The 24,519-nt window shown below is 48.6% G+C and overlaps 1 protein-coding gene across 1 annotated transcript in view; it reads left to right on the top strand.

Moving 5' to 3' along the window:
* CAMTA1 (calmodulin binding transcription activator 1) overlaps positions 1–24,519 on the top strand; it is a 904,314-nt gene that overhangs the window by 286,887 nt on the left and 592,908 nt on the right. The window contains 1 exon segment of the mRNA XM_081215072.1: positions 5,280–5,347. Within this exon segment, the coding sequence (XP_081071198.1) occupies positions 5,280–5,347 (68 nt within the window).

Here is a 24,519-nt window from a genome sequence, read left to right as displayed (position 1 = left end):
ATGGGCCCAGCCGCTCTGTGGCACACAGGATCCTTCCAGACCGGGGCATGAACCCGTGCCCCCTGCATCGGCAGGCAGACTCTCAACCACTGCACCACCAGGGAAGCCCTGTTTGTAGATTTTTTTGATGATGACCATTCTGACTGGTGTGAGGTGAGGTGATACCTCATTGTAGTTTTGATTTGCATCTCTCTAATGATTACTGATGTTGAGCATCCTTTCATGTGTTTGTTGGCAATCTGTATATCTTCTTTGGAGAAATGTCTATTTAGGTCTTCTGCCCATTTTTGGATTGGGTTGTTTGTTTTTTTTGATATTAAGCTGAATGAGCTGCTTGTATATTTTGGAGATTAATCCTTTGTCAGTTGCTTCATTTGCAAATATTTTCTCCCATTCTGAGGGTTGTCTTTTCATCTTGTTTATGGTTTCCTTTGCTGTGCAAAAGCTTTTAAGTTTCATTTGGTCCCATTTGTTTATTTTTGTTTTTATTTCCATTTCTCTAGGAGGGTCAAAAAGGATCTTGCTGTGATTTATGTCATAGAGTGTTCTGCCTATGCTTTCCTCTAAGAGTTTTATAGGGTCTGGCCTTACATTTAGGTCTTTAGGTATATTTATAATTGTTATATTTTTTTCGTGGATTGATTCCTTGATCATTATTAGTGTCCTTCCTTGTCTCTTGTAACATTCTTTATTTTAAAGTCTATTTTATCTATTATGATTATTGCTACTGTAGCTTTCTTTTGATTTCCATTTGCATGGAATATCTTTTTCCATCACCTCACTTTCAGCCGGTATGTGTCCGTAGGTCTGAAGTGGGTCTCTTGTAGACAGCATATAGATGGGTCTTGTTTTTGTATCCAATCAGCAAACCTCTGTCTTTTGGTTGGAGCATTTAATCCATTCACACTTAAGGTGATTATTGATATGTATGTTCCTATTACCATTTCCTATTACTATTTTCTTAATTGTTTTGGGTTTGTTTTTGTAGGTCCTTTTCTTCTCTTGTGTTTCCTGCTTAGAGTAGTTCCTTTAGCATTTGTTGTAGAGCTGGTTTGGTGGTGCTGAATTCTCTTAGCTTTTGCTTGTCTGTAAAGCTTTTGATTTCTCCATCGAATCTGAATGAGATCCTAGCTGGGTAGAGTAATCTTGGTTGTAGGTTCTTCCCTTTCATCGCTTTAAATATATCGTGCCACTCCCTGCTGGCCTGTAGAGTTTCTGCTGTGAAATCAGCTGTTAACCTTATGGGAGTTCCCATGTACATTATTTGTCATTTTTCCCTTGTTGCTTTTAATAATTTTTCTTTGTCTTTAATTTTTGTCAGTTTGATTACTATGTGTCTCAGCATGTTTCTCTTTGGGTTTATCCTGCCTGGGACTCCCTATGCTTCCTGGACTTGGGTGACTATTTCTTTTCCCATGTTCGGGAATTTTTCAACTATAATCTCTTCAAATATATTCTCAGGTCCTTCCTCTCTCTCTTCTCCTTCTGGGACCCCTATAATGTGAATGTTGGTGCATTTAATGTTGTCCCAGAGGTCTCTTAGGCTGCCTTCATTTCTTTTCATTCCTTTTTCTTTATTCTGTTCTGCAGCAGTGAATTGTACCATTCTGTCTTCCAGGTCACTTATCCATTTTTCTGCCTCAGTTGTTCTGCTATTGATTCCTTCTAGTGTATTTTTCATTTCAGTTATTGTATTGTTCATCTCTGTTTGTTTGTTCTTTAATTCTTCTAGGTCTTTGTTAAGCATTTCTTGCATCTTCTTGATCTTTGCCTCCATTCATTTTCCGAGGTCTTGGATCATCCTCACTCTCATTATTCTGAATTCTTTTTCTGGAAGGTTGCATATCTCCACTTCATTTAGTTGTTTTTCTGGGGTTTTATCTTGTTCCTTCATAGTACATAGTCCTCTGCCTTTTCCTTTTGTCTATCTTTCTGTGAATGTGGTTTTGTTCCACAGGCTGCAGAATTGTAGTTCTTCTTGCTTCTGCTGTCTGCCTCTCAGGCTTCATGTAGTCTTATTCTCTGACTGGTCATAGTAGGTGCTCAATAAACATTTGTAGAGTCAACATTGATTGCAATAAGTAGTCCAGGGAGTTTTTCTCTTTGCACGACAGTAGCAGTGGAGGGGGCCCTGCCAGGTTGGGGTGACTGTTGCCTGAGGGATGTTTATGAAGGCCTTCTTTGGGACTCTGGGTCTTTGGGACACTGTGATGAATCTAGAGGTGTCTGGGGTGCCCTGTGCCTCCATCCTTCTGGGCCATTAGGGGTCGCTTAGCTCTCAGCATGATCCTGGGCAAGGGCATGGATCCCAGGGGTTCCAGTTGGCATAGACTATTCCCCCAGATATCAAGGCTCCTGAAATTCAGGTAGATGGGCTGATGCACCTAGGAAGTGGCACAGTTTATCCACTTCCTGACTCTAGCCACTGCCTGCTGTCAAGGTCACTCACTTGTTCAGTTTCATTAATGACTGTCACACATGCTAATCCATGTTCATACATACCTTTCACTATCAGCTCATGCCTATTTAATTTCTGGGAAACTTATTATTGTAGATTGAAAGCTACACACTTGAATAGTTTATAATATGCAGATTGTTTCAAGACCTGGTGTTTATTATTGCATAAATTCTGAACTCCTTTTCTGAAAGTATTAGAAAAACGTCAATCCTATAATTCTTTACAAGATAACTACATTCCATGACAATACTGTTACAGATGTTTATTTTGAAGAAGATGCTCAGCATGTCCTGTTTACTATTCTCTTGAGATTCAAAATGTTAGTTAGGTCTCTGAGGTGAATGAATGAATGCTTTGTGCAACCAAATGGGCACCAGTAGATAAAGGGAAGGACTGACTCCAACTAACTCTGAAGAGTCACTGTGATGATACCATTCACTGTGGGAATAGGGGGTGGACGGGGGTGGAAGGGGGTGGAGGGTGGGATCGATGAAGGTAAGTCCAGCAGTGCTGGAAGATTCTGAGCTGGACCATTTGGTACCTGCTGCCTCCTTGGGGCCTCTGTGGAGCCAGCTTGCAATACGTAGACCTTCTAATCATAATCATGATAGTGATGATTGTGGGGCATAGCTATACACCAGTCAGGGTATTAAGAATTTTCACTCCTTAGAGCTACCCATGAGGTGGCGTTATCTCAGTTTCATAGGAAACTGAGGTCTAGACAGGTTAAGTGATGTTCTCAAGATCAGACAGTGCATAAGTGGCAGAGCCAGCACCCCCAGCCAGGTCTGTTTGCTTCTAAAGCATGTGCTCTTAACTGTGATACTATATCACCTTCCCACAGTGACTTAGAGTTAATTAAATCACCGGTAAATGTTTATCTAGGAGCTGCTGGGTTTTGCTGCTTTTAAGCACTTGCTTCAATTATCTTAAGTAATAAACATGTACAAACACGCAACCTGCTCAGGACACACACACAGATGTTCATAGATGCAATTTTATTTCTCTAATGCCCACTCTTCCTCCTTCCCTCCCCCCATGCACCCACCCACCCACCCACTCATCCATCCATCTGTCTAACAAACACTTATCAGGACATTGTGAGGTCCAAGGGATACATCAGTGATGACATATTCCTTGCCCTTGAGGAGTACATGGCCCAGTGAGGGATGCTATCCAAGTAAACAAGCCCTTAGGATGCAGAGTGATAAATCCTACACACTGGGGGAAGGTGCTGAGTGCCATGGGAGCACAGAGGATGGGCAACCCATCCTGTCATGAAGAGTTAGGAGGGCCAGCCAGGGGAGGTGATACCTATCTATGTGACACCTTAGGGAAGACATCTTCTAAGGAGGGGAAAGAGAATATGTTCTCTCTCAGGGGCGAGAGGGAACAATGTGCTGGTTGATCAGCTTCTGTAGTTGCAGTCAACAGTAAAAATCTGTACAACAAGGCAAGTCTGTTTTTGTCATAGGTTTCTGCTTCCCAGCTTCTTGGTGAAAGGTCCAGTCTTCTGGACTGAGGTGGCTTGGGCTCTGGTGATCAGTCACTGGCTAGCTCATGGTCGTGGCTGGTTTCCACGATGATGTGAGGCCCTGACCGCCCCCCACCCCCACCCCCAGGCCGGTGACCTTCATACCATGTGGCATGGGTGGTGTTTTCTACTTTGACCTGCTCCGCTTCCCTGGTTTTGGTGATGTGTCTTCTTTTTCTTCAAGGCCAAGTTTAGCATCTCTGTGGTCACGGGTGTCCACTCCCTAATGTCCATGCCCAGAGGAGGCTAACTGCAGAGGGAGGCTAGAGACCTAGGTGGCCAGGCTGCTCTATCACGAGGAGCCCTCCACGAACCCCAGCTGCACAGAAAGTTGAGAAGGGAGGCCCGTTCTCCACATTTTTCTGGTTGTCAAGGGCGGCAGCTCCGTACTGTATCATCACCAAGATCAAGGGAACTGTGTACTAGTCCAACCTTAATCTAACTTACAGTCCCTGCCAATTTCAAGTTAGCAGATACGTTTGGAGCTGGAAGTAATGGGCCACATCATGCCTCAGAGCCCGAGCAATGACTTATGTGGATGTCACCCACAGGCTTTTTATGGAAATTGTTAATAAATCAGTAATTCTATCTGCAGTGATGTTGTTGTGTTTATAAATATTTAATTTACCTTCAGGTGCCCACATTTCTTCCATCTTTGCCTTAAACTCTGCTGACATTGCTCTTCATTCTGAAGCGTTCCTCAACAGATTAAGTTATCAGTAGTGGGAAAGGTTAACTCTCTCTCTCTCTCTTTCTGTCTCTCTGTCTCTGTCTCTGTAATATGGCTTTTTCCTTTCTTTTCTTTTTAATCTTTGTGTGATTTGGCTCGGGGCTTGGGGCTCATGCTGAGAGAAGGCAACATTTCTTGTGACAATGATGAAAGGTTACTCCAGCTTCAGAAGGAGACCAGCTAAACCTTCCAATTCTGACCTTGCATGAGTGGAGACCTGTTGTTGGCATGTGTTTTCCCCCTCCTTCAAATTAATGACATTTAGAAGCTGAAATGGTGTCTGATGTTTTCCTCCTACAGAGAAATATCTTTGTCCTTGCCACTGACTCATCTTTTGAAACCCAGTGCTTTGATTATTATAGTGTGGCAGGTTGAATGGAAAGGTCTTAAAAAAATCAAAATAGAAACACAGTCCAAGTCGAGTGTTGCTCCACTGGAGATGGGGTTCCGGCCTCACAAAAGAGGACAGCGGCTGGGAAACAGCAAAAAACTTTCTTACCTCTCAGGATCCAATGTGAGCTAATTGTTGTTATTATCTTTTTATTCTTCTGTTTCAGGAAATTGCAGCTTATTTAATAACATTTGAGAAACACGAAGAATGGCTAACCACATCCCCTAAGACAAGGTAATGTCCCAGATCTCACAGTTTTTCAAATATGTACAGTAAATGGATTGATTTTCATTGATTACCTGATTTGGCCAGTCAATTCATGGGCAAGTTCAAAATGCCATGTTCTGCCTGAGAGCTTGTGACATTGAGGTCTCAGTCATCAGCCTAAGACAGTGGTAGTGACTGCAATCGGATGGATTAAAAACAGGGCAGCTGCTATCATGCAAGTTGGAAATTTTAAGCTGCTGGCCTGACGCTGGATCCTTCAAGCTGGGTGCTTGGAAAAGGTTTGGCAGGCAGGACCCTCAGGGGAAGTTTATTTTGGGAAAGTGCCCATCTGACACCCGTGTTCTCTAGAAACTTACTTTCTAAAAGGGAAACTACCTCACCTGTCCACTTTCATCTCAACACCTTTTACAAACTGAAAGTCAAGTTTTTCTTGATGGTGTTAAGATCTCCCAAATCAGAATTCACGGCTACGTTTGCAGTTTATTATTTAGTCAATGTCCATGAACCTGCCAACTGCCATGGACACTGAACTAGTCTCACCACTGGGGAATAGAGGGAACTGGTGAAGATTCAGCTGACTTGAGTTCTCTCAGTGCAAGTGATATTATTTTGTGAAGCATGGAGACATTGGGATTTAGGGTTGATTCTTAAAGGCAGCCTCTTCTTTCCTCCCTAGCTCTCATTTTTTTCATTTTTAGTACGTTACAGTCTAGAGCTTCGGAAATACCCGGCCACTCTCTTCCAATTGCCACAGCTTTTCTATCAGCGGTGACGGGGCCAGGTGTTTAACAGCCTGAGTGGTGTTAGCTGGAGTGCAGCTTACAGGATAACTGCTCTGTGGGTTTGCATTTGAGAGGCAGAAAGCCCAGTCTGTTCCCTTTGTCCAGAAGCACCAAAGTCTTCAAATTTTTTAACTGGGAGACCAGGGAAAGGGTTGGGGGTGTGTCCTCTGCCCACTTGGCCATCAGCTTGACCTGTTCATCCTTTCTGAGCCATGGAGGAAAGATGTTTACTCAGTCTAGAAGATTCTTTAGCCTATTTCTTCATGAGGCTTAGGTTTTTATGGGTTAGCATCCATTAGATGAGGCCAGAATTTTCCATTTTGAAGGAGGTCAGAGGATATTGAGGAAAGGACGATTCGTTCCTGAGACCTGCATCCCCCAGGTGAGGGCAGAGGTTGACTCTGATTCTTTTACCTTTCAGCCTAAACCCCTCTGTAGGATGTCTTCAACTCCTCAGCCTTCTGAGGCCGTGATTTCCTTTGCTATAAAATCAAATGGTTTGTATCAGTCAGCTTTTGATGTGATAATGCCTTGTAAGAAACAATCTCCAAAATAAGTGACTTATAACAATAAATTTTTATTTCCTGCTCATGGGTCTGTGGGTTGGCTGTGGCTTTGGGTTGACTTCAGGACCACTGGAGATGTGTCTTTTTGTTGTAGAACCTAGGCTGAGGAGGCCTCCCCCTGCCCCCATCCCTTCCCTGTCTGGGACATCTGGTTCTCATGGGGGATGGCAGAGGCTTAAAAGCCCAAGGCAATCCAAGGCAGGCACAGTGAAAACCCCTGGATATGATGCTGGATGTGGCTTCATATGTCACACCTGCTCACAAATCCATTAGCCAAAGTAATTCCCGTAGCTGAGCCCAATAAGAATGAGGCCAAGAAGGACATTCTTTGCTACAGTGGGGTCAGAGTGGGGGCAGGGAGAATGAATCGTGATGCAATCTACTATTTGGTGAGCACAGCCGTGTCCTGTACCATGGAAAGCCTGGAAAGCCTGGCATACTCATTTCTCCTTCCTTCTGGGGACATCTCCTTCCAGGGCAGTGGTTCCCAAACTTGAGCAGGCATCAGAATCAGCTGAAGGGCTTGTTAAAGTAACGTGCTGCACCCCCACCCCCAGTTTCTGATTCAGCATGTCTGGTGTGGGACCTGAGCACCTGTTATTTCTAACAGGTTCCCAGGTGATGGGGTGCAGCTGGCCTGGGACCTCACTTTGAGAACTGCTGCCCTAGCTTCTCTGGATGGAAGGGAGCCTGTCCGATCCCTGCTTCAGCACCATTTCCTGGCTCCCCACAGCGGTTCTCATTTCGAGCAGCCTCCAGCCTCTCCACACTCCCTTCACTCCTCAGCAAAACACTCCCTGAATCTAAGTGGAAGGAAAGAGCGTCTCTTTAGCCAGAGAGTGAGAGTTTCTGGAACGTGTCCCGGGCCAGACATCTGATTTCAGATATGCAGACACATGTCCTGTTTCAGCCGCCCTCTGACTGCACCACAAGGCGGGGATTCTGCCTCACGTTTCAGTCTGAATTTGGGTTTCCATTGAGAGGCAAATGTCACTCGTGGTCATGCCTGACTCACTGGACTTTGGGGAGTATAAATAGAGCTGAGAGCCTTCCCATCCCGAGGCACAAGGGGTGCCCCGGCAGCAGAGAAGGAGTGTGGGTTTCGATATTGACAAATCTGGGTTTGAGCCTTGGCCCTGTCACTCGGTAGCTCTGTGACTTTAAGAAAGTCACTTCATCCCCGTTCAAAGCTCTACTGGTTCTTCTTCACGCAGGAAACAGAGTCAATGTTGATTCTGACCTCATTGGGTCACGATGAGACTGAATGAGATAATATTTGTGGTCTTGCTTTGCATGCTGTGAGGGTCCGTGTCCAAGCACGGGGGTGTCATCGTCCCTCTTGTCTGCAAGGGGCTGTCCCCGGGCCTCCTGGAGGCTTCGATTTTAGGATGCATCTGCCACAATCTCTCCAGGCTCTGGAAGGACGAATTTCTTTCCTAAGGGCAGAGGGTGAAGACAGACGTTTCCTATTAGTCTTATACTATCCAATTCGTGTTTACACTTGAAAGCATCTTGTCCCAGGAGGGGGAAAAGTTGCTGTGATTGTTCAAGAATCTTCTTAAAGTAGTTGTTGAGTTTGGATCTCCCCACCCCGCCTTCTCTTGTATTGAAATTAATTGACGCAGTGAACTGCTGAGTTCTTGCAAACCGGCCTCCTGGTATTAAGGAATTAATGACACCAAAACTCTGTTGGATGAGGAGGCGATACAACTTCTGTTTGCTGCCGCTGCTAATTTCATTTTAGAAAATTAATAAAAATGAATTGCACCGCTGACATTTATAGAGTTTCCTAATAAAATGATACATTGTTTGTGTGGAGGAATCCCTATTAAATTAATTGTTGTATTCAGCTCACATATAGATGTTGGTATAGGAGCCACAGAGGGACCCACTCGTTGTCTCCGTGGCTTGCTGATGGCTGGGGGTTATAAATAGAGCCCTTGCTCAGATCCTGCCCTAATTACAGAGAAGGTCCTGGGAGCCCCGCTCACCTGTTTAATAATGAAGTGTGCTACAAGGAGGCTCCCAGGGTTGGGGGTCCCGGGGGGCGGCAGTGGCGCTATGACAGGGCTGAATGCAGATTGTTGAAACAGCCCATATTGTATTATCAGCAACTGGGACGTTCTGGAAATGGCAGCTTGAAAAATCACCCCTCAGGACGTCTTTATTTGGCACTTGCTGTGTGCCCGGCACTAGAGTAATGCCGCTGGGAGACCCCAGGGGACTCCACACTCCCCACCCCACCACGTGGATTTAGAATCTTGGAATCAAGAGCTTCCACCCTCCGTCTTGTACGTTCTTCCAGCTCCTCCTTCTGGCCTTGATTCTTTGTCACTTTCTCTGTGAGGCCCTCCCTGAACCCACAATTTAGAATCGCTCCCCTCCCATCCAGCCAGAATCCCTTTCCTCTTTCCCTGTTTTCTGTTTCTCTAGTGCGCTTATCACCGTCTGACACACTGTGTAGTTCTCATTTATTTGTTTAATTCACTTATTCATTATCTGACCTCCTCTCCCCCAAAGTAAAAGTACGACAAGGAGAGGGGCTTTCGGGCTAGCTTGTTCAAGGGGTCTCCCCAGTGCCTGCAGCGCTGCTGGACACACGGTGGGTACTCCATGAATATTTGTGAAATGAATGAGAGAGTGAGTCAGGGTCTGAAGGGAGAGACCTGGGTTGACTCTATTTTTGTCTTGTATAGATTGCCCTTGTACTGTGCTCTGGGGTACTTCTGTGGGCTTTTAAGTCCTTTCAACATCTCTGCCAGGCAATGAGATGGAGAGAGGGTGTATTATCTGTCCAAGATGGCACAGCAAATGTTGGAACTGGAATTTGAACCCAGGATTAGCTTATTGCAAAGCCCACACACTTAGCTTTGATGCTAACCCTCTGCTGATGTGGGGTTTGAAGGTGGCCCTGCAAATTGTTCCACTATTCTCTCCCACCTCCCATCTCCACGAATTCTGAACCACCCGGGACACCCAGCCTCCCTTTGCTGGTGAGCTTGGCTGTGGGTTCCTGTGCTGGCCTCTGGAGATGGATTTAGCCCGGAGTTGCAGGCAGTGTAGAGAAGCACACACTTCCCCATAGGGTGGAGAGCAGAGCCCAGCAGAGCACAGGCAGGCGGGCTGCAAAACTTAGCAATCCCAATAATTTATTTCTCCTCCCCTGGGAAACATGCAAACTTCTTGGAAGCCGGGGACACGCAAAGCTCAAAATGGAGTTGAAAACATTTCCTTCCCAGGAATCCTGTGTGTATCGGTCAGAAGGAGGCTGGAAAATGTTATTAATTATCTAATTAATTAATTAGATTTATATAGATAACATCTTAACACTGAAACACTAAAGGTCTAATCATAGAATTTTCCTATAATGAACACTAAATGCTTCTTGGTCAATAAGCAGTAAAACAGCCAAGTAGAGGGAGGGGTCTGGAAGGAAAGGAGAAGAAAAGTGAGACCTGAGTTTCAAGAAGACCCAAGGGACTCAGCGAGAGACCCGCCCTTGCTCTCCGGCTCTCAGGACCCTGTAGGTCCACTGCTTCTTCCGCCCTGGACCTTTCCCACCCCAGTGGTAGGAACAAGTCTTGGGCCTTCTGCTCTTTTCTCCAAAGTTCTCCCTCCCAGGACTCCAAGAACTCCAGGGTTTGACTGTTAACTCTCTGTGGACCTTCCCCAAGTCTGAGCCTCTCTCCTGGGCCACCTGGATGTCACGTTATCATCTCAGACTCATCATCTTTCCTCTCCCTCCTGCCCTCACTTCTGCTCTGTTTCCGTTCTTTGATTTCCCTTGTTCTCCGAACCTCATCTTAAAGGGTCCAAAGCTCACACCTTGTCCTCCTTCATGGCCCCTCTTTCTCTTTCATCCCCCGAATAGAATTAGTCACCAGTTCTGCCAGTTGCAAACTGTAATTCACATCCTTACCTTCCTGTGTCCCCCAGGTTTGGCCCTTGCCACCTGCGTCGTGCTTGGGTTATGAAACGGCTCCGGATGCTCCCCTCTCCAGGCTGGACTCCCTTCCTCCCGCTGGTTTCCCTGAAACGCTCCTTTTGTTACATTGCTGTTCTCCTTGAAAACCTTAGCAACTTCCTGTGAGATGAAGCCCAGTGTTGTGTTCAAGGCTCTTATTCTGCCTCAACCTCCCTTTCTCAGTCTTTTTCTTTGACTCCCCACTGCAAAGTACCCATTACAGTTAGGGGGCTGCTTACTGCTCTTCAGAGGCCACTGACCTCCCCTCAAATGCCCCACGTCCAACCCAATCTGCCCGCCCTTCGGATCTGACCTCTTCCCGGGAGGTCCCCCAAACACGCCAACTCACGGGGAGGCCTCTTCTCTGTCAGCTTCTGCAGCCCACGTTCTTTGTCATCAGTTGTTGACAATTTAGTGATCATAAGTGTGGAAGTCTTACCTCCTCACGGGGACAGTGAGCTCCCCAGGGGCAGGGCCGTGCCTTCTCTGTTGTCTCTGAAGGGCTTGCACGCAGAGAAACAGGAGCTTTGACGGGGTGCACGGCAGTGTGCGGGCTCGTGGTTGAGCAGCAGACTCGCACCTGCGCAGACCAGCGGAGAGGGGCCAGGCGGTGGCGCCAGGGGCGGGCAGAGCGCCCCACCCAGGAAGCCAGCCTCATCAGGCCCCACATGGGTCCCTGTGCAGGTGGGGCTGCTTTGGCCAGGACCTCTGTAAGCGGCACACGAGAGTCACCTGTTGGCCACTGCCAGGGCTTCTGCTCTTTGGGGCAGTTACAGGACTTTTCTAAGGAAGCCCCTATTCCTGGGGAGTGAGCAGAATAGAACTGCACAAATCATGTGGAGATCCTATCTGGAGGATGAAAAAATTCCCAGAACTACAAAGGAATCTTTAAAATAATTTTTTGAAAATTTATTTTTATTGTTTTGGCTGCTTTGGGTCTTCATGGCTGTGCGCGGGCTTTCTCTAGTTGCGGCGAGCGGGGACTACTCTTCGTTGTGGTGCGCGGGCTTCTCATTGCGGTGGCTTCTCTTGTTGCAGAGCATGGACTCCAGGAGCGCAGGCTTCAGTAGTTGTGGCTCACGGGCTCTAGAGCGCAGGCTCAGTAGTTGTGGCTCGTGGGCTCTAGAGCGCAGGCTCAGTAGTTGTGGCACACGGGCTTAGTTGCTCCGCGGCATGTGGGATCTTCCCGGACCAGGGCTCGAACCTGTGTCCCCTGCAGTGGCATGCGGATTCTTAACCACTGAGCCACCAGGGAAGTCATGACACGTGCTACAACATGGATGGGCTATGAGGACATGATGCTCTGTGAAATGAACCAGCCACAGGAAGGTGAGTACTGGATGATCCTGGATGATCCCGTTTATGTGAGGTGCTGAAAGCAGTCAGATTCGTGGAGGCACAGAGTGGAATGGTGGGGGCCAGGGGCTGGGGGAGGGGTGGGGAGTTAGGGTTTGGTGGGACAGAGTTTCAGTTTGGGATGCTGGAAAAGTTCTGAAGATGGGTGGCGGTGAGGGCTGCACAGCAATGCGAGTGTACTTAATGCCAGTGAACAGTACACTTAAAAATGGAAAATTTTATGTTATATATATTTTACAACAATTAAAAGAAAAAGATTCCCACGACTGCCTCTGTAGCTGTGTCCAGACAGGCAGAGCCGGGGGTTGAGGATTGGTCCTGTGCGTGTGTGCGTGTGCGTGTGTGTGTGTTTGTGGCAGGTGCTGTTGGTGGACAGTTTGGGAGGGCAGCTTTATACCTAGATCATTTCAGGGACTCTGTCCTTCGGAACTGCAAAAGAAGAAATAAACTAGGTTGGCAATGATTTCAATGTGGTGACCTCTGCATTCTGCTGAATTGGGGAACCTGCTATCAAATTAATATAACGATGCGTCATGTTACATCCATTCCGGCAGTTCCTAATGCATTGAGCAAATTCTTGACGAAGTCCAAACTATTATCATTAACCAAAGAGCAAAAGTAGCAGCGGGTGGCGGCCGCTGGCTCAGGACTCACGAGGAGCCCCAGCTGCCCTGGGCCCCCCGGAAGGCATGTGCCCTGGGGGTTCTGTAGTTTGGATGCATTTCTGGATGAGGCGGGGAATGAGCCGTGACCTGGATCCTGATGAAGTGTCTGGTGTCTCGATGGTGGTGGGGAAATCCCCAGCCTCCTTCTCAAAGTGGGTCTGCCCCAGATTCCAGTGCATTTTCCAGAATCACAGAATGCAGAATGTCAAAGTGGGAGGAGACGGTGGAGGCCACCGATTCCCCTCGGTGCCCAGGAAGGGGGCCAAGGCGGGGGCACTGGCTGCCCAGAACCCTGGTCCTTGGTGCCCCTGGGAGCAGACCCGGGCTGGCTTCAGGTTTCCAGCTGCACAGCCTTAAGTGGCCACCCTTTTTGCGGGTGGGTGCAGGGGCATTTGTCACACTCACGGCATTTGTGTGTCCTCTGCTATCGTGCCAGCTCTCATCACCTCCCTTCCCACTTCCTGGAGCCAGGAGTGCAAGTCTAGGGCCTCTTTCCTGGGAGGGAGCCAAGAGAGGGGAGAGGGTGTTTTTGTGTCTCGTATCTCGCCGCTTTAGGCAGCTGCCAGCTTCTGCCTCCAACCTCCACTTTCTTTTACCCTCTTTATTTTTATCAGAAATATCCATGCACGTAGTTTAAGCAGGCAAATGGTCCTAAAAGTCTTGTAAGAAGAAACAGCAGCGCTCTGCCCTACAGCTCAGTCCCATCTCCCGGGAGTGACCACTGCCAGTTCTTTTAGTTCTGATGTTACCTCCCGACTTTTCCATGTGCTTATTCTGCTGTCCCTTGATCTGTCCGTTTTAGATGTTATCTTCTGACTTCCCTGTACGCTAGAGGAGGATCTGTTCTCTCACTCTGCAATCTCCTCTGCTTCCCGTATCTGGAAAGAGGGCTCGTCAATGGAGGTAGCCAGCTTCCAGTGGGGGAGATTCTGAAAGTCTGCACCTCCAGATACCGACGTCTGGAGATACCACTCGGGGTTCTCCGGAGAAGGATCTGTCAGTGTGCTGCCTGGTGGTTTGGGCTTGGCGGCTCGTGGTCTGGGAAGCAGGCAGGGAGGGGGCTTGAAAGTTCACCATTAATTAATGCATTCTCCTGGTTGACATCCGTGTTTCCTGCCTCTCCTCTGCTGTCTCCAAGTTTGGGGTCTTTCAGGGTCCCTTAATGCAAGAAGAAACACGTCTCCAGTGGGGGCAGAGACCGGGTGGGGTGTGTAGGGCCCTGGGAAGGTCTGACTGTTCCCTGCACAGGTCTGCAGCCTCTCCCTCCCTTCCTCTCACCCTTTCCGAGTCTCTGCTTCTCTGGCACCTGATGCTTCTAGTCCATGGGTCTTTCTGGGGCTCTGCAGGCGAATTGGCTTGTTTATCCTGGTGCCCCCTCGAGGGCACGTGGGTTTTTGCTGCTTCTATTCTGCCGAGTCAGTTACCAACCCTGCATCTGCCGTCCATCTCTCTAGAATGTGTTGACACCCTTGACCCCCTCCTGTCTCCGTTCCCCTTTGCTCTGTCCTTGTGGGTTTATACCCGTGATCACCCCTCTGCTGTCATTAGATTGGAGATGCAATGCTCGGTCCTTAACGTCAAGGGACCCTGTCCCTTGAGAGTGGTGCTCGCTGGCCACTGCCCAGCCCTTCTGACTGGGACCTGCTCCCCTGTTTTCTCTTCCTCTCTCCTCTTCTTAGGCTCACTCTGGGTCTTACTTCCTCTTTCACTGTCTTGCTTTTTCCTCTTTCTCTCCTTTTTAGTCTGCAGAAAGAAATGCCTCACAATGCACTTTTGAGGTTTCAAAACGCACAGCTGCTTAGGGCCCAGGAAACCCTGTGGCTGAGATGTGCAGGCTTCTTGGGTGCAGGGAGGTGGCCCCAAAGGCCAGCAGCTCCAGTGACACCACACCCTCTTTAATGCAGCACCCCCGGCTCAGAGCCCTTCCTGGTGTGGGTATAAGGGGCGTGACCTCTTCTGGGCAGAATTTTGGGGGTCCTGGGTGTGGCCAGGGCCAGCCAGTATGCCATGCAAGTCACCTGACAATAGCACCTTGATGCCTTTGTCTCTACTTGGCTATGAAGGTGTCTTCCGTGATTGTCCAAGTCTCCGGGCAGGGTGCTTCTCATCAGGGCACCTGCGATGCAAGTTGGGGTGCAGGGCACTCTGCCTGGAGACTGCTCACCCAGGGGACACCTGTTAGCATCTCTAAGCAGGACACCTGGCAGTAAAGACTGTTTCTGAGAATGAAACAACACTGGCATTGTGCTCGCACAAATGGATAGACGTTTACCTACCCTGTCAGAGTCCATCAACTGTGATCTCATTATCCTTCTGCTGCCGACCAGTTTATTCTTAGCATCTTCACTCCCCTTTCCTGAATTTGGAAAATTAGGATTGTCTGGTATCTCTGTAATTGGTCCAGATTGGTATCTGTGGTATTTCCTCTGGATCAATTCTGATCTAATAAATCGATGTTGGCTGCGAGGAGAGGGGGCTGCTGGTGTGCTTGGGGGTGTCACAAGGTTGGAAGGCGTGTTCTTGGAATGGACCACTTTCTGCAATTCATCATCTTCCATGTAATGAGTAATTCTCAAATCAGCTGGATATGCTGGGCTGGAGATTCTCCCACTGTTCGCAGTCCGGCTAAGAGGTAGTATTATCTTTGCTATTCTTAGATTTTCTAGTCTTTTATTATGGGGCTTTAAAAAAATTCAAAAGAAGCCAAAAACAAAGGAAGAAAATCTCTCCTGGTTCTCCAACTCTACCTCATATCCCACTTTCCACACAAGCGTTTGCTTATATGGTGTGTGTTTATATACATACACACATGTACAAATGTATAATACACCCATGTGCACAGACACACATACACAGAAGTACATGTACACATACTTACACACAACACACACGCGCACACATATAGACACACACATACATGGACGCATAATATACAACATAACACACATGTAAGCACATGTATACATACGTGCACACAACACTCATATATACGTTCAGAAATACACAATATACACATGCACACTTATACACATATACATAAGTACACAACATATACGAATACACAACAGCCCACACACATACACACATGTGCACACATAACACATACTTTGCCACTTCAGTCATTATTTTCTTTTTTTCCTTCCAGTTTTATTGAGATGTAAATGACACACAGTACTGTGTGAGTTTAAGATCCACAGCATAATGATTTGATTTACATACATCATGGAGCAATTATCATAGTAACTTTAGTGACCATCCTTCATCTCAAATAGATACAAAATTAAAGAAATGGAAAAAACTTTTTTTCTTGTGATAATAACTCAGGATTTACTCCCTTAATTTTCATATGTAACATAGAGCAGTGCTAACTGTACTGATCATGGCGTACATCACACCCCTAGTACTTATTTACCTTGTAACTGGACGCTTGTACCTTTTGACCACCTTCCTCCAATTCCCCCTCCCCCCCACCTCCCCCCACCTCTGGTAACCACAAATCTGATCTTGTTTTCTATGAGTTTGTTTGTTTTTGAAGTAGCATCGACCTACAACGCTGGGTTAGTTCCTGTTATACAACATTGTGATTCAATATTTCTATATATTTTGAACTGGTCACTGCAGTAAGTCTAGTAGAGTACTACACGTCACCATACAAAGATATTAACTAATTATTGACTATATTCCCCACACTGTACATTTCATACCTGTTTGGTAAGAAAAAAAATGTCTGGGAGAAATTTCCTCCTTTTCATTCAATGATTTAATAAGATGGAACATTGGAACATTTTGGGTAAAGGAAAATTTCTCCTAGCAGAGAGAAATTCTCCTGTCCTGGCAGCCCTGATCTCATCTGGTAGGGAACTTATGGCCGATTGAGCCGTTTGGTTTGAGGTGATTCTGGGGAGGCCGGAGGGGAGCCTGAGTCTAGACCTGGGGCAGCTGCGTGCCGGGGAGAGGGTCCTGGCTGTGCCGAGGGCAGGGGGCTGGCCAAGGTGCTTCCGGACTGGCTGCTTTGTGATTCCCATCACTGCCCTAATGAGGTCAGTAGGAATTTGGGACCAGATTTTTTTTTTCTTTTGAGAATTCTTTAAGAACAGGAACTTTTTGACTGTGGTGGAATTGGATTTGTGCATAAAAGGGCAGCTGGCCCTTAGGCTGAAATGTCAGGGAGATCAGAGCACTGCCAGGCTTAAGGGGAAAGCTGTAGAGGAAGGTGATGAAATTAGGGAAGGCACAAAACGTGCAACGAGGGAGACAAGAGCAGAGGAGACCTGCTTGCCTCCCGTGGAGCACGACCTGCCCCGGGAAATGTGCCATTTCCACACGTATTCACACACACACAAACCCTCGGTGCTCCTGCCTCAGTGTCACGGGCCCACAATGATTAATTGGGTCCACCAGCTTCGGGAGGTGCTGCCCCTGGATCTGGGGGCTGACAACACTCAGGTGAAGGCGCATCATCTTCTCCCATGGGGTTGGGAGTGAGCCTTTTACTCCCCAGTCAAATTGTCGCCTCTTGTATTGTTGGTCGGCTCCGTTTTGTTTATTCAGTGGACATTGCTCGCAGTGTGCCAGGCGCCGTGCTGGGCTTTGGGGATGGAGTAGTGAACCAGACAGATAGTTTACGATAATGGTGATGCTGACAAGGGATGCCAGGGCCAAGTACACTGAGAGGCTGGTCCTCCAGCAGACGGGGTGGGAGGATGGGAGGGACTGTCAGGCTGCCTTCCTGAGGGGCTGAGCTTTGGACAGAGACTTGAAGGACGAGCATGTGTATGTGCGTGTATGTGTATGTGTGTGTGTTGGGGTGGGATGAGCTGGGCAGAAGGAAAGCACATCGTTCCCTGGCTGTGCTGGAGGAGCCTCTGCAGATCTGAGCAGGAGGGCGTCAGGAGAGGGTGGGAGCGGACAGGAAGTCCTCGCAGCCCAGGTAGTGAAGGTGGAGAGACGCGGGTGGAGGTGAGGTGAGGGAGAGCCGTGGAGACCAAGCTAAGGGTTTGGGGACAATGCTGGACAGTGCGCACCCACACTGGTGGGTTTTGAGCGGGGCAGTTAAATGAGCAGATGTTGATGACAGCCTCGTCCTGGTGGCCCCGGAGCTGGAGAAAGACTGGAAGGACAAGAATGGAAGGACAGAGAAGCAGGAGGGCGCCCACACTGGCCTCTGCAGATACCCACTTTAGTGATGGAAAGACTGAGGCTCCATCTGTCAGAAGGTGCCCTCGTCCTGTTACTGCAGGACAGACCCTTTACTTTGGAGAGTCAGAAGTCTCAGTGAACCAGGCTCCCTGGTGAATTGGGTGCTCAGCGGCTCAAAGTTCAAGGCTTTGGTTCCTCCTGAATGTCAGCTGCCCAGCACTTGGCTGACGTCACCCCCCCCACCCTGTCCCTCTGTTCTCTCACAGTTCTCCCACCTATGTGGGCTCAACCCCTCCTCCTCACACCGGGGTTCTGACTGAGGCTTCGGGGGACGAAGGGACCTCCAGGGGGAGGGGATCTGCTGGCTGGGATGGCTTCATGCCACAGCCCATCTATGTATGTGTGAAAAAAAATACTGACGACATTGGTGGTGATGGATGACAGGAGATTGCACGGGGGAAATATTATCTTGCAATAATTGCCAAACTCTGAGTTCTTTTCCGGCTGTGGTACAGAATTCCAAGGTGAGAAAAAAAAAATCTCTCTTACCACTTCATGAGTGAGTGGTTCAGTTCTGCCTCTTGGAGAAAAATTCCACTTTTAACCCCATATATCCCGTCGGCGTATGTCTGGAATTATCCATAGTTACATTTCTCTGGTGTTTAATTTCCTTATCCAGTGCCAGAGGGTCTGCAAGGATATGTCAGAGTTTTGCAGTTTATTAATTTTGCATTAAATAATTAATAGTAAAGTTAATTGATGGATTATTCAATTTTCAGGTAAAATGGGACGATAAATATTCATAACTTATTTCATTAAGGGAATTTCCATTTCTTATGTCATTAAATCTAGATTAATGAAACCTGATTTTAAATGAAGATTGAAAACAATTGTGCTTTAGAATTAATTTGCTAAGTTAAGGTCATTGCCTTGTGAGTTTACCCCCTGCCAGAAAGTTAGGGCTTCATCATCTCTGGATAAATGTCTGAATTCACAGAAGTAACATTGCCATTAGTTTAGGAAAATTCCACGAGTCTGCTGGGGATTTCTCCTATGATGTTCCCAGTTCCCAAGGAGCACCGAGACGAGCATGGTGAAGTGGGTGGGCCCGGAGGGCAGGTCTGGGATCCCTTCCAGGGAGTGTCCGGCTGTGGCTTTGAGCTGTTTGCTGTTTGTTCAGAACTGCAACAGGATTTAATACTAACCCAAAGCAGATGTGATGAGAGTATACATCCTGGTGAAAGAATGCTAATATGCACGTGCTTCAAAGTCGATTTTAACATAACTTTGGGTTTTCCCATGGAGTTTTAGGAGGTGCTTGATTTCCTATCTATAAATACTCACAGCCAAGGGTTAACTACAGCTTCAGTTTTTATTTGCATTTTTTAGCTATCTGATTTCTTTTATGTTATGTTAATTTGTAAAACTGCTTAGAGCATGGACCCACGCACTGGTACTGAAGATTTCTGAGTACCTCATAGGCTGTTGATAACTTGCAAAGCCCGTTCAAATCTGGGATCTTAATCCTCACAACAGCCCTGCAAAGTGGGCAAAGCTCAGTGGGATACTGAGGCAGAGAGAAAGAGAGAGAGAGCAAGAGAGAAAGAGAGAGAGAGAGAGAGCCATGTATTAAATGAAGCCCTTCTTTCTCCTGTCCAGCCATCTGGCCACTTCCCTCAGCTCAAGGAAACTGAGTCTCAGAGATTATGTGAACTGCCCAAGGTCACCTCAGCTAATTAGCCATGGGAGTTGGGACTAGAGCCCAGGTCTTTCTGACTCACATTTGAGTGTTTTTTTTTTTCCAACTTCAGTATCTAGTGCTTTAAAATAATTTTTTAACCACCCAGAGTAGTGGGCATTTGGGAATATTTATAACCCGCAGAACAGTTTTCTCTGCACTGCCAAGCGTTCATTATAATTTTCCAGTGAAATTCTTGCTCTGAAGAAGTTAGTCCTATGGTAAAAGCCTTCCTTTCAGAGGAGAGCATTTGACGCTGCATCTCATGAACCCATTCTCCTAAAATTATCTCTAATTGGCTTGGAAAGGGGCTTCCAACAGGCAGCTGACTTAATATCTCCACTTTCTGGTTGTGACTCAGGGAGCCACCAGGGCTCCATCTGGTTTGGGGTAGCCGTCTTGTTAACTCGGAGGGTGAGATCCTATCAGTAACATGCAGGTTGAAGGGCTGCCTCAGGGGAGGTGGTGTGGAAACCGCCAGGGACAGCCTGTCCCGTCACGGATGCAGGACGGCAGCTGGGCTCAGGAGAGGGGGAGATGAAGTGCAGTTCCGCGATGCCTAGCGTCATTCAATGAGCCCCTCCTGAGCACCCGCTGGGTGCATGGGTTGTACTAGGCGCCGTGCGGTTACAAAGGTGGTGGAAAACATGGCCCCTAATCCAATTGCAGAGACAAGCCACACGTATCTGAGAGAGTAATTCCCTGACAGCGCGTGGCAGAGCCTGAGGTGTGTGTGTATGTGTGTGTGTGTGTGTGTACGTGTGCATGCATGTGCTCCCTTGCGCACACACAGAGGTGTAGGAAGAATGCAAAACGGGGCCAAGATCAATTGGATTCGATTGATTTCATTGGGAAAAACAGCACAGCAACATTTGCAAGGGTGAATTTCAGTCAGAAAACCATGAACTTTGGTGGGGGGATGGTGCACCCTGATGGGGGACGGAAGAGACGACACTTAGACTTTTCCTGTCCCGATATCACAGAGAGAACTGTTAACTGGTGGCTTTGTCATAAATGATTATAAGGCTCTAGAGGCCATAGGGTGCCTGAAGTCTCCTGGGAGGGAGGGAGGGAGGCCCCTGGATGTCTTCATTTGTGCCCAATGTGTGCAGAGCCTGGCAGAGGCCTGACGAGGAGGCAAAGCTGCACCTGACGCTGAAGAGCTGCCCTCGAGGGCACAGACACGCCCCCTTTGATCACGTGTCCAGGCGGGCACGGGGAGGTTAGAGGACCTTCCCAAGGTGGGGGTCAAATCCGCGTCTGTCTGAGCGGAAAGCCTCTGTTCCTGTGACTCATAAAGCTTGCGGGATCATGAGCAGAACCATGTACAAGGGCGCCCTGATGGGTTGTGGAGATCAGGCTGACTTTTCCCCATACTTGAGAGCAGTGGTTCTCAAAGGGGGATGATTCTGGCACACCCCTCCCCACTTTGCCTGGAGACATTTCTGGTGGTCACAGTGAGAGGAGGCTTGCTACTGGTATCCAGCGGGCAGAGGTGTCATTGATGTTGGTAAACACCCTACGATGCACAGGACAACCCCTCACATTAAAGAATTATCTAGCCCCGGGCTTCCCTGGTGGCGCAGTGGTTGAGAGTCCACCTGCTGATGCAGGGGACACGGGTTCGTGCCCCGGTCCGGGAAGACCCCACATGCCGCGGAGCGGCTGGGCCCGTGAACCATGGCCGCTGAGCCTGTGTGTCCGGAGCCTGTGCTCCGCAACGGGAGAGGCCACAACAGTGAGAAGCCCGCGTACCACACACACACACACACACACACACACACACACACAAAAAAGAATTATCTACCCCCAAATGTCAATAGTGCTGAGCTTGAGAAACCTGGGGCCAATTAAGAGATTTCATGCTGGAGCCAGTGGTGGTCATGGTCCAGACTGGATTTGAATCCCAGTTCCACCACTTATTAGCAGCCTCAGTTTTCTCATCTGTATAATGGGAATTATAATGGGGAAACTCCTGTTGTTGTGAGTGAAGTGTGTTGAGCACTTGTGGCATGGTGTTATTGGTCTATTTATTATGATTCTCTTACCAGGAACCCATTCAGATGGCCCAGATGGCCCCTGGACTCTGTACACACACAGCCAATTGTCCCCCCACTTCTATTTCTGTGGTTGTGCAGGATGATGGCCTGAAGTCTCATGTCGTTCTCAACTACCAGAAATGATCCTTGGAATAAGCACATTTCAGAGAGGAAGGAGGAGAGAGAACTATGGGAGTTCACATCACAACACTCAGCAGAGGAGAGCATTTTAAATAGGAGGTGGCACAGGCCAAGCTCAGAGCCCCGAACTCATTTATGTACACATGCAAAAAGAATTTATTGATCACTGTGTTATCTTTTGCTGTATCACAGTTTACCTAGAAACTTAGTGATTTAAAATAACAAATATTTATTATTTCACTGTTTCTGTGGGTCTGGAATCCAGGACAGCTTAGCTGGCTGCCTCTGCCTCAGGGTCTGTCACAGGGCCACGGCCGAGGTGTCAGCCGGGGCTGCAGACCCATCTGGAGACTGGAGTGAGGCGGGATCCCCTTCCAAGCTCGCGTGCGTGGTTGCTGGAGGATTTGGTTCTTCCTGGCTGTTGGCCAGAGGTCACCTGGGCTCCTTGCCCCATGGGCCTCTCCAGCATGGCAGCTTGCTTCAGCAGAGCAAGTTAGCGAGAGAGCATGGGAGTCTCTGGAATCCGACCCCACAGGTCACATCCTGTTGCTTTTGCTGAAATCTGTTTCTAAGAGGTGAGCTACTGGCTCCAGCTCACACCCAGGGCAGGGGATGCCACGAGGGTGTGGATTCCAGGAGGTGGGGGTCACTGAGGGCTAACTTAGGTGCTGCCTACCACAATGATGATGACACAAGACTGATGTGAAGGGCCAGGTGTACCTGGGGAGCTAATCATGGCATTCACGCTCGCTTTCTGTGTGACCTTGCCAGAGCATTTTTCCTCTCTGGGACTCAGTTTCCTTCTCCGTAAAACGACTGAGTTGGATTCCAGGATGACAAGTATGAGGGATCCGTCTGTGCTCAGGGCAGGCGTCAAGGATCGTGCCACCACTTTCCTGAGAGCTGGGTTCAGCCTCAGAAGCCTTCCTAAACAGCGCTTGTTTCAGGTGGCCACTCCTAGTGTTGGCACCCATTTTTGCCATCTCTGAGTGACCTCTAAAGGGACCTTCTGTGGTTATGGCAGCTCAGACCACCAACCAAGATGTTACAGTGAAAAGGGACAGGTGGGCCGGTCTCCTGTTGGCCGGAGGGAGAAAGCTGACAGCTTAGTGTTTGTGAATCCCGGCTGGCCCGGCTCTCTCTCTGCAGCCCAGCCCGTCCTCATTCAGCAGCCCAACTCCAGATGGGCTGATTCAACGGGGCCACCTGCTGCGGAGCTCTGGGGTCTGAAGCCCAGAGCGGGCTTGGCCTGGCCTGGCCTTGTCCTTGGTGGGTGGGCTTCTGTGCGGCTCCTCATGGGGACAGATTTGGGCCCAGTGACTCTCCTGCCTGGGGCGGCCTGGAAAGGGAGCACGGGTCATTCCGGAAACGAGCTTGAGGCAGCCCGAGGTATTCCTACACTCAATTTATTGGACTTTCAAGTGATTCATTCTGTTCCTTCCTGGATCGTGTTCCTGGGCTCCAGGTGTTGGCTTTATTTGCTTCTGAGGTCTCGATACCACCCGTTCATTGCTTCTAGGAGCTGCTGGGACGTCCTATTAACAAGGAGCACAGCACGTGTTCGGGCCGTGTAACCCTTTATCCCAACCCATTAGCATTTTCAGCTCCTCCCAACACCCCTGCTTTTCTTAAAGTTTCTTTTCCTGAAGGGCTGGTATATTCAGAGGCAGTTTAATAGACATCGATTTGCGATGATTTTTAGCCACTGTGCTTCAGGAGAGTTGAGAAGCCAATAATTAATGCCTTCAACAGCTCATCCTTTTGCTTTAAAATGACCTAATAGCTGAACTGCTGAGCGGGCTGGGCCGGCCTGACCCAGTTCGGCTCCTTGCCTTCTGCTGCTTCATTCAGATAAGTCCGCTGTGAATTGTTCGGCCCTCTTGCAGGGGCGAGTGTGTCCTCTTGTTGTAATATCTAATTAGCTACCTGGGAGGCCAGTGTCATCTTTACAGACAGCTGCTGCTCAACTAGGGCGGATGAATGGGTCTCCTTAGGACAAGGGTCAGATTCTGCCTTTTCAGGGAGGTTGGTTTGTCCTCTGACCCCAGAGGGACGGCACTGGTCCTCGGGCTTGTCCAGGCTCCCCTTTGCTTGGTCCTCCGCCCATGCCAGCAGGTCCCTCCCAGCTTAGGGACTCTTGGTGACTCCTTTCTCCACGTGCATCCCTGCTGCTCTGGTGTGCTATTGCCTCCGTAAGTGATCACCACAAATGCAGTGGCTTAAAGTACACACGTCTGGGCTTCCCTGGTGGCGCAGTGGTGGAGAGTCCGCCTGCCGATGCCGGGGACACGGGTTCGTGCCCCGGTCCGGGAGGATCCCACATGCCGCGGAGCGGCTGGGCCCGTGAGCCGTGGCCGCTGAGCCTGCACGTCCGGAGCCTGTGCTCCGCAACGGGAGAGGCCACAACAGTGAGAGGCCCGCGTACCGCAAAAAAAAAAAAAAAAAACAAAAGTACACACGTCTGTTATCATCCAGTCTGTAGGTCAGACGTGTGGCACAGGTCTCACTGGGCTAAAATCAAGGTGTCAGCAGGGCTGGTTCCCCCTGGAGGCTCTGGGGAGAATCCGTCTCCTTGCCTTTTCCAGCTGCTGGGGGCACCGCACTCCTTGGCTCACGGCCCCTTCCTCTGTCTGAAGAGCCAGCAATGTAGCATCTCTCTGACCCTCTCTCCATCTCTGCTCTCCTCGCCTCCTCCCTCTTCCACTTTTAAGGATCCTTGCGATTACACTGGGCTTGTCCAGGTTCTCCAGGATACTCCCCTTACATGAAGGTCGGCTGACTGTCGGCT

The sequence above is a fragment of the Mesoplodon bidens genome (genome assembly GCF_964165515.1).
Source record: "Mesoplodon bidens genome assembly, chromosome: 2".
NCBI lineage: Eukaryota > Metazoa > Chordata > Mammalia > Artiodactyla > Ziphiidae > Mesoplodon > Mesoplodon bidens.
Note: the sequence above shows the minus strand (reverse complement) of the source record. Positions and strands in the feature narration are given on the sequence as shown.